A 15,910-nucleotide genomic window follows, 5' to 3' on the forward strand; every position below is an offset into this window, starting at 1 on the left:
ACACAATACAGTTGGCAAAGTCGTGACTTGAATCATAATTGGCTCAAAGAATATGTTAACAAGACCTGGCAAAGCATTCAATGCAAATTGTTGGTACTTTCTGCTGTTAGTATAGGATCTTTTATATAGTTTATCGTTTTTCAGTCATGCTCATCCTCTTCAAATGTTCTTTGTCATGTGTTTTTAATAACCCTTATTAAGGCCACAAATGGAAACACAATGATCTCACGATACATTTGTGCCTTATTCTACAGGAGCTGCTGTATTTCTGCCACCTTTAACTTTGCGTCTCTGTGTTTCAGGCACATTTCCTTTGGCACTTAGATCCACGGGACGTAGATGTACGAGTAAAAAATGAACCTGAATACTTTCTAACAGTTGTGTGCCATTGTTGTGTGTCTAGGAATGCAGAGGCATCATCCCGGACCAGACATGTCCAACTTCTACTCTCTGTCTCCTGGAGGAGTCGGGCAGCTCACGCCACCACTGGGATGGTGAGTCAGACAGACCAAAGCAAAAGCATGCGCAGTTGATTCACATAAACAAGGAGCAATTACAATCCCGTCTCTTCCCATCAGATGCACACTGACACTGTGCTAGCTCTAATGGAGAAATGCTGGCCTGCAGCAGCAGCAGCAGCAGCAGCAGCAGCCGATACAGGGAGGTCTGCTTCTGGCTGTTCCTGCTGCGGCTTCAGCCACACCGCTCCTCTGTGTGCCCAGCACATGTCAAACACATCACCGCATACATGCCCCGGCATAACCATATGGCTGCTTAGCCCCCATCAAAGCTTTCTGGAAGCATTCCTCTCTCTGCATCCTTGTCACTGCCATTCCTGTACTTTTCCCTCTCTTGTTCTCAACATATCTTACCCTCTTCCTTCTTCCTCTCTATCTCTTTATCTGTCAGCATGATGTTTGTAAAGACGGGGCTTCAGGCATACATTGAGTGAAGCCAGATGGAAGGTGTAGGATCAGGCGACAGTTGAAGCTCGTGCACTTCAGCTCTCCTCCTCCTCCTCCTCCTCCTCCTCCTCCTCCTCTTCTTCCTCCTCCTCCTATCTGGTTTAGGGTCTAGTTTTGTTTTAGGAACTTTGTTCTAATTTATGAACTGTTCTTGCTGAGGAACCAAATTGTGTCTCGATGGTCATACAACAACCATATACTGAAGGGGCATTGTGTTTGCAGTACTAAACATTGCTGAATCACAAGAATCTTTGTTTCCATATTGAAAACCAGCCAACCAGTTGATTGAAACACGACCACAGCAGAAGTTAGTGTTGAAACAAATGGAAACCGACATGAACCCACTGATGACAACGAACACAATCTACTATTTATTATTTCAGAAGAAGGGTCTCAAAACGTTTGAGCCAGGAAAGAAAAGCATGTCTAAAAACGCCCCTCTGTTAAGCAGTTCTGAAAATTTCGACAGATTTTTAAGAAAGAACTAAAGTCAGTTCCTCGTATTTTTCTCGATTTTCATTTTCTCGAAGGAGAGAAAGCTCAAGCACGACTCTCCAAAATATGAGTCTGTGGATATTACAATAGCCCTGAGTGCAAAACAAACCATTAGTGCCCAACTTTTAAATAGTGATCCCTGAATATGAAGCAGTGTCACCGTGACCCTCTGCTCTTATATTGCAGGACATATAAAAATCTAATATTGAAAGCTAAAATAACTGTACACACAATCTACTACAGTCAGTGACGACTCCCCACCACCGTCTTTTTTGGCTGAATTCATTTTTACAATATTCAGCATTTATCGTCAATAAAATAAACATGTGTTGATGGATCTCTTCCCTTTGTTTGTGTACGCTGTTGCGAGTGTGCACCTCCTGTCACGCGGCAGTCCGGGGACCCTTTCCCCGTGCTACTGTCCTTCTTGGTCCTCCTTAATGAATCCAAGCCTGCTGTCTGCTGTTATTGCAGGTTCTCACACCACATGGTGCCCGGCCCCCAAGGTCCCCACGCCACAGGGATCCCCCACCCGGCTATCGTCAACCCACAGGTCAAACACGAGCCTCTGCACGAAACAGACATCATGCACATGTGAGTCCTGCAAACACAAAGTACCTTCATTGAACACCCTCACACACTTTTTTTTTTTTTCGTAAAACAACTTCCAAGTATTGGTGCTCTCCACCACTACAGCAGGTAGTTTTGCTGAACAAGCCCTATGTCAGAGCCTTGTTCTCGTTCCCTTGATGTGATCAGATAAGCGGCGAGGGCCCGTGCTCTACTGATAACAGGCCTATGCTTCATTTGTCCTCAGGGATCACAACACACTTAGCACTCAGCAACAGATACAGGTCCTAGATTAGTGCTCGGATGAAATGAATTCACATCCCCAGTGTGTGCAGTGGGAAGTGCTGTGAGCACCCTAAAGTGGTTATCACTGATATTTCCATTATTCATGGCCATCCCAGCACCAAGACTTTACTAGTATCAAAAAGGTTGTTAGAAAGTAAGTCAGGAGAGGAAGCAGAGTGTTTTTGAGTGTGAGCATTTGGCTTTAAGCGTTTGGCAATGTGCGGTGGACAAGAAGGTTTGGTTGCCATTACTGGTGAAGTAATCTCTCCGTCTGTGCAACTGCACATGATTAAAGAGGCCGGGGCCCATTGCGTGCCTCGCCATTGGCTAAGAGCAACCAGACACTCGCTGCTTTTGTCGCTATAACGCCACCACAATTTCCCTCCTCTGCTGCTTTGCGTTTTCATTCTCTCGTTTTTTTTTTTTTCAAACTAATTTGTCTCCTCCTCTTCTTTACCTCCATCTATGTTGTTGTTGTTGTTGTTGTTGTCTTTACAGGAAACCCCAGCACGAACAGAGAAAGGAGCAGGAGCCCAAAAGACCGCACATCAAGAAGCCGCTAAACGCCTTCATGCTCTACATGAAAGAAATGCGTGCGAATGTGGTCGCCGAGTGCACGCTGAAGGAGAGCGCTGCCATCAATCAAATTCTGGGACGAAGGGTAGGTGAAATAGTCTGTGGACACTGATGAACCGATCCCGGTCTCTTTGTCGCTGTGGTTGATTTTTTTTTTTTGATGGAGTTAAAGCACCGAGAGATCACAGTTCAATCTGTGGGTCTAACGAGCCGCCATGCACTGACTTCCCAGGCCCAATTAGTTTAAAAAGTACAAAGCTCCCTCTCTATTAACATACAGTCTTTTATGAACTAGTTGTGATTATTGTCATAATGATTGCCGCTCGCCAATTACTTCCCTCTCTGCAGCACGGATACAGACGTGCCTATCTAGCTGACATTTAATCAAATTGGCTTTAATAAAATATGCCTGGATAATGGCACGGTTGGAAATGACAAAATTTGTTCCTTTTGAGGATTGGGAAAAGAGTGGAACCACACAGCCATGTTAAAAGCCTTAACGAATAGGCCTCGTGGTTGAGGCAGCCAGCCACAGCAAAGCCTAGTTTGTGGCCTGCATCGGGTAATTGCTCGCTGACATAGTTTGAATAAAAAACGCTTCTAAATTGGAACCAGTGTTTTGATATGAAATCAAAGTTTCCCCACCCCTTCTCTTCTCTGCCTCCCTCTGACTCTGCTGCATGCTAATCTCTTCATCATGTGTCCCCCTTTTTCTTTCTCTCTTTCATCCCGCTTTTCTTTTTTCTACACCAAATGTTTGGAAGTTGAATAGAAGTTTTTTTTTTTTATTATTATTTTGACCAAAACACCAACACACTTCTCTCTCTACAGAGAACATGCAATTGCATGCCAGTAATTGACTGTCTGCAATTCCCCCCCCCCCCCCCCCCCCCTTCTAATCTCCTTTGTACTGAAACAGTGGCATGCTTTATCTCGGGAAGAGCAAGCTAAGTATTATGAGCTAGCCCGCAAGGAACGGCAGCTCCACATGCAGCTCTACCCAGGCTGGTCCGCTCGAGATAATTATGTAAGTATCAACAGAACAGATTGGCAGAGGTGCGCGTGCGTGTGTGTATGTTGATTTATGTTGTTTGTTTACGTCAGCGTTACATGACTTGTTCTTTAGACGGCACACAGTAGTCACACACACACACACACACACACACTAATTCACACCAGTCGGCTCCATGCTAATGGGGTCCATTTGTGGACCCTTTTGTCCCCGCCTGATGTGTAATTCATAAAACTGTGATTCTATTACCATCGGCAGTAAAAGGATTGTAGCGCCATGGACATTATCATTGCCACAAAGAGTGAAAACTGCCTGGTAATGGTTATGCCAGTCTTTGATGTTCCATATCAGCATGGAGCTTTGGATGTAAAAAGCACCTGTTAGACTGAGTGGAGGAGGCCGAATCGTACATACAGCATTCAGCAGCAGCAACCTTTTCTCCTCCAGCTGCCCATTTTGTTTGTGAACGTGGGAGGTTCAGCTGCATTTAAGACGCAGCCTGTTTATTTGGTGTATCTCACGCTGCGCATGTCTACGTGCTTGTGTATGGGCTTGGAAGTTGTCAAATCTGTCTCTGAGTATGTGGCGTGTATGAATTTGTGAGAGAGAGCACCAGCCTTTATTAAAAGTGTGGCTCCGGCACTCACGTTCACTCCACCACCAAAGTGCTTTGTGGTGTTTATCTGCCTCCCCTCGGACACCGACAGCATCCCCCCTCTTTCTGCCTCCACTGCTCCACCGCCAAAATGCCTCGCTGAGGGGGGAGACAGTTTTACAGCTCTGCTACAGTTCCAGATACACAGCATCAGCTAGTGACAGTCAGCCCAGTTCCCATTTAATTTCCAGCTTTGTTAGTACAAACATATTTTGACGGGTAGGAAAAAAAAAGAAAAGAGGAGAGAAATGGCGTTCTACTTGGCACACCGGAGAGATAAAGGGAAGCGTATGTTGAACGCAAAACATTTCTTACAAGTACATTTTGTATCCCTGAGAGTGCTATTCTATGACCCCTCCCACAAATAACAAACCTTCAGCCGTACACAGGCAGCACATCATGCCTGGAAACACCCAAAATAAGTCAGGCACTGGCATGGACTAGAGCGTGTGGCATTCACAGTTTTGCTGTGTATCCCCTCTCTCATCCTTTCTCTCACCCACTCTCACTTAGTCCGTCTTCTTCCCTGTCTGCCGCAGCAGTAGAAGGCAGATTAGCTCATGAATAAGTGGATTAGCAGACTTTGCAGCAGGAAACCAAAGTGCTGCTCATATTTGACTAGAACGACTCGATGCTGCTATCTATACCTATAGTCTCCCCCCTGGGGATTTAGCATAAGCTATAAATCCTTACACACTCCCACCACCTCGCTGGAAAAAGAGTGGCACTCTTAACAGTCATTGAGATAGACTAGCTTAATTACAGTGAGCCTTTTTAATTGCACTTCATGTTAATATTTGTCATTAGAGGGACTTCAAAGGAAGTGAAAATGTGACACAGACGGGTCACAGCAGCGGGACGAGCCGCCGCCGTTCTGTTAGTGGTCACAATTCTAAAAAAGGGCCTAAACATGTTTGAAATTAAGTCATTTTAAAGCAGCTGAGAGCAGGCAGAGCACACTTAACAGCAGCTCACGCTCTTGGTGGGCGCGTCCCCGCTCAGCGTGGCAGTTTGCGGTGGAGTCCGGAGTCCAGGGGATGCTGGTTGGATGCCCAGCAGGGGATGAGTAAACATGGCAGTCAGCAGCAGGATATCAGAGTGGTCTAGTGAGCGTGAGTGCTGGAGCCACACTTTATGTGTTCCTCTGTATATTTTTTAGGGAAAGAAGAAGAAGCGGAAGAGGGAGAAGATGCAGGAATCAGCCCCAGGTAAGCACTGATCCCTTCAGTTCCCTTCTCTGTGTTGTTTTTTCTTTTTTTTTTGTCTGTTGTCTGTTGCATTTTGAAGTCGTGAGTTACACCATCCTTCCATAGACAACGCGTCATATTTAACACCATGCTGCATTTGTACAAATGCAGTCACACATTTGTACAAATTCGCACAGAAATCTGATCTAATCTCCTCTCATCGCCTATAAAACTGTAGTTTTATAATAGTAGAGGTCTACACTCACACTAACTACCCACATCCCGGCTTCAGTAGACTGGCTTGGTTCTGTGAAGGCAGCATTAGCGTCCTTCACTCGTTTTTTTTCATGGGTCGTCTTTGTACAAAACCCACCACCCATTTGTCCACTGCTCTCCCTCATCCCCGTCTTCACAAATTACACCTACTTTGGGATTAGTCTGTCCTTTCTATACGACTACTTACCAACTCCGGGCTTTGCACTATTTGTTTGCCTGCTGCACTACAGTGTGTCTTTCTGCTGACCTTGTTTAGCTGCGCTTACGAGCCTCCTCTCAGCACTGCTACTCTAATCCATTGAGAATTACATTTTAAGTAAAATGTTAGTATTCCTTTTTTGGGGGGGGATGGGGGGAGGGGTCTGTACACGTAAAGATCTATACCGTCCAGACACCTCAAATTTTATTTTAAAAAGATGCCATTTTCTGCAGGTACAGGCCAGAGAATGAAAACGGCGTACATCTGAGAATATGGTAAGACAAACCCTCTCTCCCCTCCCTGTCTGATCAGTTCAATATATGTCAAGTGTTTTTTTTAAACTGCTAAACACTGACTTGAGAATAGGTACTCACAGACTAATCCTGAAAAGGTCCACCCTAACCTTGCCATAGTCATTGTGTCAGTGATGTTAAGGCCCGAGGAGGGATTGTGCTTTGTGTGTGTGTCTGTGTGTGTGTGTGTGGTTTGCTCAATGGCCTCAGCACAATACCCATTGGATTTTCTTTGTGTTTGTGTGTGTGTGCAAACAAGCATGTGTGTGTTTGTTGAATGGGTCAATCCAATGTTTTTTCTTATTTTGAGCACTGGTTGGATTCAAGGACAGATGTTGTGTGAGCAGTTTGTGGCTTATTTCTCCTCCATCATGCGTAAGGGAAATGTCCAAATAAAAAGAGGTTTGGAAAGCTATGGCTTAATAAATCAGACAGCTCACCCACTCAGTGTTTTCTAAACACGGACCAAATAATACATCTGAAAACACTTTTACTTGCCCAGAAGAGGGTTTTTTTAACTGCCGCTGGAGTCGAAGACGTCAGCGCTCAGTCCCATATGGACTACATGTGTTGTCTCCCTCTGCATCTTTGTGGGGCGGAGCGTTTTCAGCAGCTTTTTTTGGCAGGAACTTAATGAGATGCTATACCTTAACAAGATTTCATGGTATCTGGGGTTTCGGGGTGTGTATAATGCCTTCATAACAAAGGCATTGGGTCGTCTTTTTTTTTCACATGTGAATGATATGCTGGGATATATTGATTTAGATGAAATGTCAAACCCGCACTGAACTGTCACCTATCCTTTTTTTTTGATAAAAGAAGGATTAACGTTCTCAATATGTGGCAACGGCAACTCTATTTATAGTCATACTTACTCTCTCTGGATCTTTTTGCTTTCCATCTCCCTCCTGGAGGTGGGGGGTGGTAGCATCCTGTTGTTCCGCTCCCTTTCGGCAGCAGAAAAAGCCAGGCAGATGTGACAAATCTGGTCTTACGTCAAAATCACCCCAACCAGACAAAGGTTTTCCACTTGATCGATTCCTGACCCGATTGGCTCTCCCCGAAACCAAAATTGGGCCGTTTTTTTTGTTTTTTTTCTCTTCTCCTTTTTTTTCTTCGCCACATTCGTTTTCCAAAGCTCAGAAAGAGAGAGAGAGAGAGAGAGAGAGAGAGAGAGAGAGAGAGAGAGAGAGAGAGAGAGGGAGAGCGGGCTCTAAAAAGCACTTTATCTCTGATCCAATAATTAGCAGCGCCTAGCCGCAGCGGGATGGACACCCTTGCTGATTCTCAGTGACAGCCTTAAACTAATATGCATAATACCAAGGATACTGCCACAACTCCCCAAGCCCTCAATTTATGCAGATCCCAAAGAGCTGGATTGAGGTTAGCTCGGCGTAGACGCCAAAAAACATTTTTAAATGAACTCGTTTGTCTATTTCTTTTCATCTGCCCTCGCCTCTACCCCGCCTGTCTCTCCACCGTATAAAAAAAAAACAAACCTGAAAGGACATCTGTTAATGAGTAAATTCGGAGACAAAACTTCAACACCTTTTTGTTTGACACACAGTGAACATTCACTGCGTTTGATTTTATTTATAGTGCTCGTACAGTCACAATGAAGATTATTCAGCAGAACAAAGTGAAATGCTCCCGTCTAGGCAGATTTTATGAAGGGGGAAAAAAAAAACACTTAATACAACTTCATATTAACATATTTTATGGCTTCTGCTGAGTTTTTCTGCCTGTGAGGCAAACCAGGAGTTGAGCAGCCGAGCAGTGTTTTATGGCATGATGTTGGTTGTCTTTGTTATCTTTAGCATGTCAAACACTGGGCCCCGCCACGCAGCTGGCTCTCACCACAGTGGAACAGCACTCTGAGAAGTCATTACTCCGACAATGTGAAACTAGGGTTTCCGTCTCTTCCCATCATCACCCCGGGCCCCAGCACCCCTTTTTTTTTTTACACCGAGTGCAGTTTCACTCCTCCTTCGCTCACCGTTTCCGCACACTTCTTTATTTAGTTTCCCTCTCTCTCACTTCCACTCACACTGTTAGCCTTTTGTCTGACTAAGCCCGCTGATTCACAGCCTTTTGAGATAGTTATCGAGCCGAGAGACATACATGCCCTCGAGGGTTTCTCCCATTTCAGCCACTGCAAAAAAAAAAATTCACAAGGGATGGGGGAGACGCTTTAAACAAAGGTGGCCTTTTAATCTGGCTTGTGAGGGAGTCGGAGTCGCAAACACTTGCAAACTGTCATAAAAGTTCATTTGAGTCATCTCGCTCGGACCCTTATGAAGGTGCTCTTTTGTTGATTTGCCCTAATGCTTGTGCAAGAGGCTGCCATTTTTAATCACATGATCCAAGATCTATTTTTTTAAATCATGCTTCACAATTGGTAAAGTCTGGTAAGTGCAGCAAGGGTCACTTCTAACCTCACGTCCTGGTCCAGAGACATGAAAGGAAATGGGGAGCTTTGTTGGCCTCTCTCTCTCTCTCTCTCTCTCTCTCTCTCTCTCTCTCTCTCTCTCTCTCTCTCTCTCTCTCTCCCTCTCTCCCTTTCTCTCTCTCTCTCTGTCGCGCCCCGGCTCTGCTCCCTCTGATGTGTGCACGCAGCCCAGAAGTCAGCTGTCAGAAGACTTTGATGAGCGACGAGGGAGGAAGAGGAGAGAGGAGGGCATGAGTATGTGAGGGAAAAAGGGAGCGTAAGAAAAAGGCCAAAAGAAAATCCCTCATTCTCTCGAGTTCTCAGTTTACCCAATCTCTCTCAACTGCCACTCATCCTTCAGTCTCCATCTCCCATTTCTTTCCCCTTTCTCTCTCTGTATTTGTTGCCTCTCATCTTCTCCCTCTCACAGACCCTCATCTCTCGCTGCACATTTCTCTCTCTCTCTCTCTCTCTCTCTCTCTCTCTCTCTTTCTCTCTCTCGCTCGCACATCTGAGCAGCCAGCCACACACTCCGCCTGCAATTAGGCAAGATTCAGCGTCTGCCTCCATTTCCCGAGTCGTTTCAATTTGGCACCGAGCCTCGAGGCCACTGCGGCACAGCCCAGTGCCTCCACACCCCGCCTTATTAGTGACCTGGGATAATTGGGGAAGGAATCCGGATTGCAAAACAGACTCTGGGTCTCGCTTTGAGCAGGGCACAGGAGATGAGAGGATGTTTTTAAAACTGCACTTCTTCATACACACACATAAAAATATATATATATATATGAGTGGGAGGTGGGGGAGAGAGAATTACGCTTAAATCAGAGCGACCCCCCAGCTAATGTTTCTGCGGGTAGGAAATAGAATCGGAAATGTTCATCCCCACAGTCCTCCCGTTCGCTCACTCTCCCTGACCTCCACAAAGCCAGCTCTGTGAAGGAAAAGGACCCTCTCAGCACTTAGTGTTTGGACTTCCAGAGGGTGGCAGTATGTCAAACTCCATGTAATTCAAGTATGTGGTTTTAGCTTAGAAGTACAAATCTTTTACACTGACATGGTTGTCTTATCCTGGCCTGGCAACCTTATGTGACACTTCAGAGGGAGGTATAACCCTCTTAAAGGCCTTTGTTTACATGTGAGAAGTGCAGCTATAGTGCTCCCATTGTTTAGACTGGGGCTTGAAATGTGTTTTGATTGAGTCACGGGCCTATTGTGTTTTGGTTTGGTCAGCTGCAGTAACAGTATGAGGGTCCAGTCTCTTGGCTTTTTGTGATGTCTTCTCCATTTCCTCTCTCTCTCTCTCTCTCTCTCTCTCTCTCTCTGTACCTCTTTACCCCCCCTCCACCCCCGTCTCGCCCTCCTTCAAATTCACCCCCATGGCTCCTCGAGGCACGCCAGCGCTTTTTGAAAGAGGCGGAGATATGTGACCTCATAAGACGCACCCCTTGTGAAATGCTTATCTCTGAATTAAAGGCCCCCAGGTAACACAGGGACATGGACTTTGGAACTGAAAGAATCAGTATTTATTTTAGTTTGGCTCATTCTAGCCATTGTTAAAGACATTTCTTTTTTCTTTCGATCATTTTCGGCCTCTTCACTTCCCTCTTTTTTTGCTCCTCCGTCTCCTGCTCCTCTCCTCTATCCTGACGGAGGATGTGAGTGGCGGTGGAGGCCTTTGAAGCGAGACCACAGCAGAGGCAGCAGTAATTGTGCCGGCTCTTTGAATGTGCAGCAACCCCCCCCACACACACACACACCCCACCATCCTCCTCTCCCGTCATCCCCCGGCCTGCAGCGGCTCAGACTGAGCTGTTCGAGGGCACACAGCCAGATTTCAGTTGCCCGGGCCCCCAGCGATGCCGCCTTAGATGTGGGCAACGCCCCTCCTCCTCCCTCCTGTACTCCCATAGTCTCACCCACGCATGCCTGAGGTTTGGGGTTTGGGTGACTCCCCCTCCCCGCTCCCCTTTTGACCACAACCAGACCCCACCCTTCCCTTCTCTCCAATAGTTCACACGGACACCGTCTTCCTTCTTCCTTCTCCTCACCCTCTTGGTTTCAGCTCCTCCTGACTTGCTAGTTTCTGATAGCCCCTGTGGAAAAGAGATATCCCCTGAGCCTGCCTTTTGATTGGAGGTTAAACATTTCAAAGTCTTTTTTTTTCTCATTTTTTTTTTAAGAGGATTTCTTTTATGTGTTATGTCCCGGAGCGGAGGAACGTGCTGACAGTGCAGAGCGTTTACATTGCTTTGTCTTCCAGGTGCGATTTTTTTTTTTGTTGTATTTATTGCCTTGCTCATTTTATTCTCCCCTCGTGTCTTTAAGAGCGGTGCTGCTACAGATGTATTTCGAGGAGACTCCTTTTGAAACGGTGTCACCAGAGCCAGCTGTATGTTCCAGGCCACGGTCACTGCCGTGCCAAGACACGCCACCGCACAAGACTTTAATCTAAATGTGTGGACAATTATACTTACCAGAGCTCACGAGGCTGTTCGTCTGAGCCGGACTGAGCTGACCTCAGTGGAGGCTGGAACAAAGTTATGGCACCTTTTGTTTTCTGGATCTCAGGTTGAAATTCAAAAGGGAAGCGGCGTCGTCTGCATTCATGTCCTCATCGGATTAGAAAGATACTGACAGAAAAAGTTGGTTCTGTTTATGACTAAAGCCATGACACTCATCAGTGATGTTTGTAACTCATGTGAATTGTACTGCATCTATTGATTTGTAAATGATCAGAAAATGAATTGATAGTTGTACAAGTATGTACAACATTTTTGGTTGTTTACTGGTGGTCAATCAAAGCCCTTTGTTGCTTTGAGTGTTGGGAAATTGTGATGGCATTTTTCTCAATCTTCAGACAAAACAATCAAATTATAAATGTGTGAGCAAGTTCACTGATGAAAAGAATTATTTGCATCACTACTTGTGAGTATGATTTCTAAGTTAGTAAACACATTGTTGCTCCCTAACAGATAACGGTTTATTACAATTTCGGGTTATTTTCCTACATTTTGGTAAATTGCCGAGACGTGATAACTTTCCTTTTTACCTTCAAATCAATGGTCTTTCAAGTGCCGTCACTGTTCCAAGTTAAGTTAACTACGATGTTATAATAACGGGGAAAAAAAGATGGCCAAATCTACAAAAATAGGTTGTAATTAACCCGATTTGTCTTTCAAGATGACTCCGACATGTCTTTACTTGCATTGCTCTCTATCTCCAGTCTTTCCCCCTTCGTTTGTCCTCCAAATCCCCTCCTCTCGTCGCTGCCATGGTAAAGTCTGCGTCTCAGCCTGTGCTGGAGACACCTCTCTCCACTTGGCTTATTTTTAGAGTAATTTGTCTGCAGTGTTTTCCTTTTTAATGGCACCAAAAGCAGAGAGAGAGAGAGAGAGAGAGAGAGAGAGAGAGAGAGAGAGAGAGCTGAGGAGGTGGGTGGGTCGGTGGGCTTGGAGGTTAGAGGGCTATAAGGCAGGCGGGCCCCAGCTGCGGCCTCTTTGATTTGGCCTGGGAGGTGAAAGCGGCGATTGAGACGTGAGGTTGTGCCAGTTATCTTAACCTCCCACACTTCAAAAGCTGGGCGAGAACTTGTCCAACCCCCCCCCTCCCCCCCACACCGCCTCTCACCCGCCATCCTCCCTCCCGCTGTCCCGTAGCGGGAAAGGAATTGGGGGAGAGAGAGAGAGGGGGCAGACTAAACCTTCACTAGCCCTCTGAACAGAGGAGCGTTTCATTTCCTGCAAAAAAGTCTAGCCGGCATTCCTGAGCGCTAATGTAGGAGGAGGAGGAGGATGAGGAGGAGGAGGAGGGGGAGGGGTCAAGTTGCTCCTGAATCCCAGTGTTTGTGTCGGCTGGACCTTGTGAAGAGCTGGCCTGGTGCCCCCTGCAACCAACCGCCACGCAAGTACACATCCCTGCTGTTACCACCAACCTTTTTTTTTTTTTTACACACACATACACACACACGTACATGCACACACTTCTCGCCCGCAGCCCTTCAGGCCTCTTCCCCGGACAGGAAGGCCAAAGCTTTTCATGTCTGTGGGGGAAGGAAAAATGCTCCCCAGGAAACAGGGTGCAGTGCGGGCGTGCGGGCCCGCTTTGAGATCCTGGGATGAAAAGGGAGAGGGCGGCGGAGGTAAATAAAAGCGACAGGGGCTCTCTCTCTCTCTCTCTTTCTCCCAGAGCGCTGCGCTCCTTTCAGGCTCTACTTTGTGCAGTTTGTGGTCAGCTCTCCTTGGGAAAGGTGTCCTCTGTCCCGTTCCCTTTTATCCACATGTGGTAAAGCCGTCTGCAGGGTGGTGTGTGTGTGTGTGTGTGTGTGTGTGTGTGTGTTAGGGCTTTTCAAGTGTTAAGATGCAGCGAGCAGCATGGATCAGCTGACTTCTCTCCTACAAAAACACACTCTTGGCTTTGCCACAAGAGAAAAGCAAACGAATACCGCTTCATTCCCTTTTTCCGTCTTCACAAAACATCCATCTTTTTAGTCGCAGGAGGCATCCATCCACCTCTATCTCTGCCTCTCCACTTTGATCACAGATTCTATTTGATGCTGCTCGGGTCTAAAATAACTCTCCTTGGCTTGTCAATAACTGAAGCTAACTCTGTTATGTTAGCCCGCGCCCAGATCATGATGAGGAAAAGAGCACTTTTGCAGCATGACAAACAATTTCCCATCAGGGAAAAAGGTGCCAATTCTGTGAGCGCCCTGTGAAGTGGGTTGAGCAGTCAGGTAACATTTTTACACCGCGACGTCAGCCCGCACCTGAGCCGCGTTAGTTTCAGCTCACCAATTACAAACACAGTTCCATGAACTCCGCGAGTTGAACTGGGTCACCGCGGAGATCCTCCCGTGTGCAGAGTATTTCCTCGTCTTTGTTTTCCCATCGCCCACCTGCAGCGGCAGCCAAAATGTCAACCAGAAGCTACACAATCGAGTGCTCGCCTTGACAGAGCGAGAGGAGGGATGAGTCAGCCAGGGCAGGGCAAAGAAGAGCGTAGCACTGCCAGCTGGGTCACGGCAACCCCCCCCCCCCCCTTCCCCATGTCAGACTACATCAAAGCTAGACCGGCCCACATCCTGTCACTGACCTGTGACCCCTCTGTAGTGCCGCGCTTTGGCTCAACACAGCTGCAAAGGCTTTCATTCAATCAGCTGTAACACCGCGAAGATATAAATAATGATTGGCTATGGTAATGCCAGGTAACGTGTCCCTCCCTGAACCCGGGGAGGCATGCCTGCCTGGTGAGACACTTTCGAGTCACTCTGAGTCATCTTGATATGTCTGGTTTGGGTTAATGTGTTGTGAATGTGACCATTGTTTTGGTGTAAGTTACTGATGTGCTTCTCATTTTTTTTCCTTTTGTTGGTATACAAGCGCAGTGAGTGACTTCATAGTTGGGTTGATTTTTTTTTTTAAAGTGTTTTCTTTTGTCCCCGTCTTTGTGTTGTTTTTCTCTCCAGGAGGGAAACGGAACAATTTCTCCACATGCAAAGCGAAGGCAGCAGCTACGGGCCCTCTGCTAGAGATGGAGGCCTGTTAGATTCCAAGAAGACCCTAAAATCTCCAAACTCAAGCCTCCAGTTCTCAGAGGACCCCCCCCCCACCCCCTTCCCACCCTTTCACCCATCTCTCCCGACCTCACCTAAACCCGACCCCCCCCCCCCCCCCCTTCTGCAACACAGTCACATGCCACCACCGCCACCCAAACCCCTTCACCGTTGGACCCGACTCCCGTCCTGAAGGCGCCCTGCTGTAGAGACACTGAACTGAACAAGACAATCATGATTAGTAGGAGCACCCTCACGCAACCACATTCTCTCACTGGGAACAAAAAAAAAAACAACCCCACATCAATTTGACGTCTGTGTTTTGTCAGGTTCCTTTCACAATCAGCTTTACTGCAATCCAGAGGCACGGCACTGCAAAACCGCAGCAATTTTGATGTGCGCACAAACTTCTCCACTGCACTGCCCAAACACTCCAAACACCTGCCTCTACGTAACTGTAAGTTATTTGTCACCTCGGTTCCTTTGTATAGTTCATTAGGCCGACATTCGCTCCCTGAACACCCCTCCTCCCTCCCCCACGCTCTCTCCCTGGATTTTTGAGACCATTTGGGGTTTTGCCCAACCGACCAAACACCTCTTTTTAGACTGCACTAAGGAAGCCGGAGGAATCTCATCTTGTCTACGAAACGTCCTCAAGACGCTATTTTAGTTTGTTGCTGACCAGTTGGTGCAAAAAAGGATCAATGTTTTCATTTGCTTTTCATTTTAGACTGAATTTGATTTTGAATGCTTTTTTTTTGTATTTTGAACCCTTGTTTGAATTTCTTGGTGTATATTTTAGTGATTTTGGTTTTTTTTTAAATATTGTTTTTTCTTTTTTTTTATATAGTGGTATATATGAAAATAAGCTTTGGACACAGGAAAGCCATTTTTCTTGTTGAAGCATCTTGCAGAAAATTGAAACTTATGGCTTCTTTTGATAACTATTTGTAACAAATAGTGACCTCGAGTCTTGCTCAGATGTAAAATAATGCTCAGTATGTGTACTTTTTAAAACTGTCAGGATATGTCAATTTTCTTGGTATTTTTGCAGGCAACATTAGGACAAAGGCGAGAGTAATGGCTCAGAGGCCTATATTTTATTGTTCTAAAACATGACAAATGAAGCAGATATATATATTTACCCCAGCACTTGGCAGTCTTTCTTTTATTGCAATGGACCTTTGTCTTTTCTCTCTGGTAGCTAATAGTGTGGTCTTTAGCCATGTTGTTTATTCCATGCAAGCATCTCTGTAACATTATGATTTTAATGCTCTCTTTTAGTATTACTTGATGAATTCCTTTTTTTTTTTATTATCATATTTCGGGTCACTGTCATCTTGGTATAGCATTTTGCTTCCCAAGTGGTCATATTTGAACTGTTTCAACATGTTTTTTTGTTTTTTTGTAAGAAA

At 46.0% G+C, this 15,910-nt stretch overlaps 1 protein-coding gene across 7 annotated transcripts in view; it reads left to right on the top strand.

Moving 5' to 3' along the window:
• lef1 (lymphoid enhancer-binding factor 1) overlaps nucleotides 1-14,605 on the top strand; it is a 41,659-nt gene extending 27,054 nt beyond the window's left edge. Inside the window, exons 5-11 of one of the 7 annotated variants that reach the window (XM_068588811.1) lie at nucleotides 404-494; nucleotides 1,935-2,054; nucleotides 2,814-2,976; nucleotides 3,811-3,918; nucleotides 5,718-5,766; nucleotides 6,454-6,495; nucleotides 14,409-14,497. In XM_068588811.1, coding sequence (XP_068444912.1) covers nucleotides 404-494; nucleotides 1,935-2,054; nucleotides 2,814-2,976; nucleotides 3,811-3,918; nucleotides 5,718-5,766; nucleotides 6,454-6,488 — 566 coding nt within the window. In that variant the 3' untranslated portion in view covers nucleotides 6,489-6,495; nucleotides 14,409-14,497. Of the gene's footprint in view, nucleotides 1-403; nucleotides 495-1,934; nucleotides 2,055-2,813; nucleotides 2,977-3,810; nucleotides 3,919-5,717; nucleotides 5,767-6,453; nucleotides 6,496-14,408 lie in introns of all 7 variants that reach the window. The other 6 variants (XM_068588812.1, XM_068588813.1, XM_068588808.1 and 3 more) reach the window with 6 other exon arrangements.
• The last annotated feature ends 1,305 nt before the right edge of the window (nucleotides 14,606-15,910 follow it).

The sequence above is a fragment of the Clinocottus analis genome, unplaced genomic scaffold (genome assembly GCF_023055335.1).
Source record: "Clinocottus analis isolate CAN_PGR_092001 unplaced genomic scaffold, fCliAna1.0.p SCAF_22, whole genome shotgun sequence".
Taxonomy (NCBI): Eukaryota; Metazoa; Chordata; class Actinopteri; order Perciformes; family Cottidae; genus Clinocottus; species Clinocottus analis.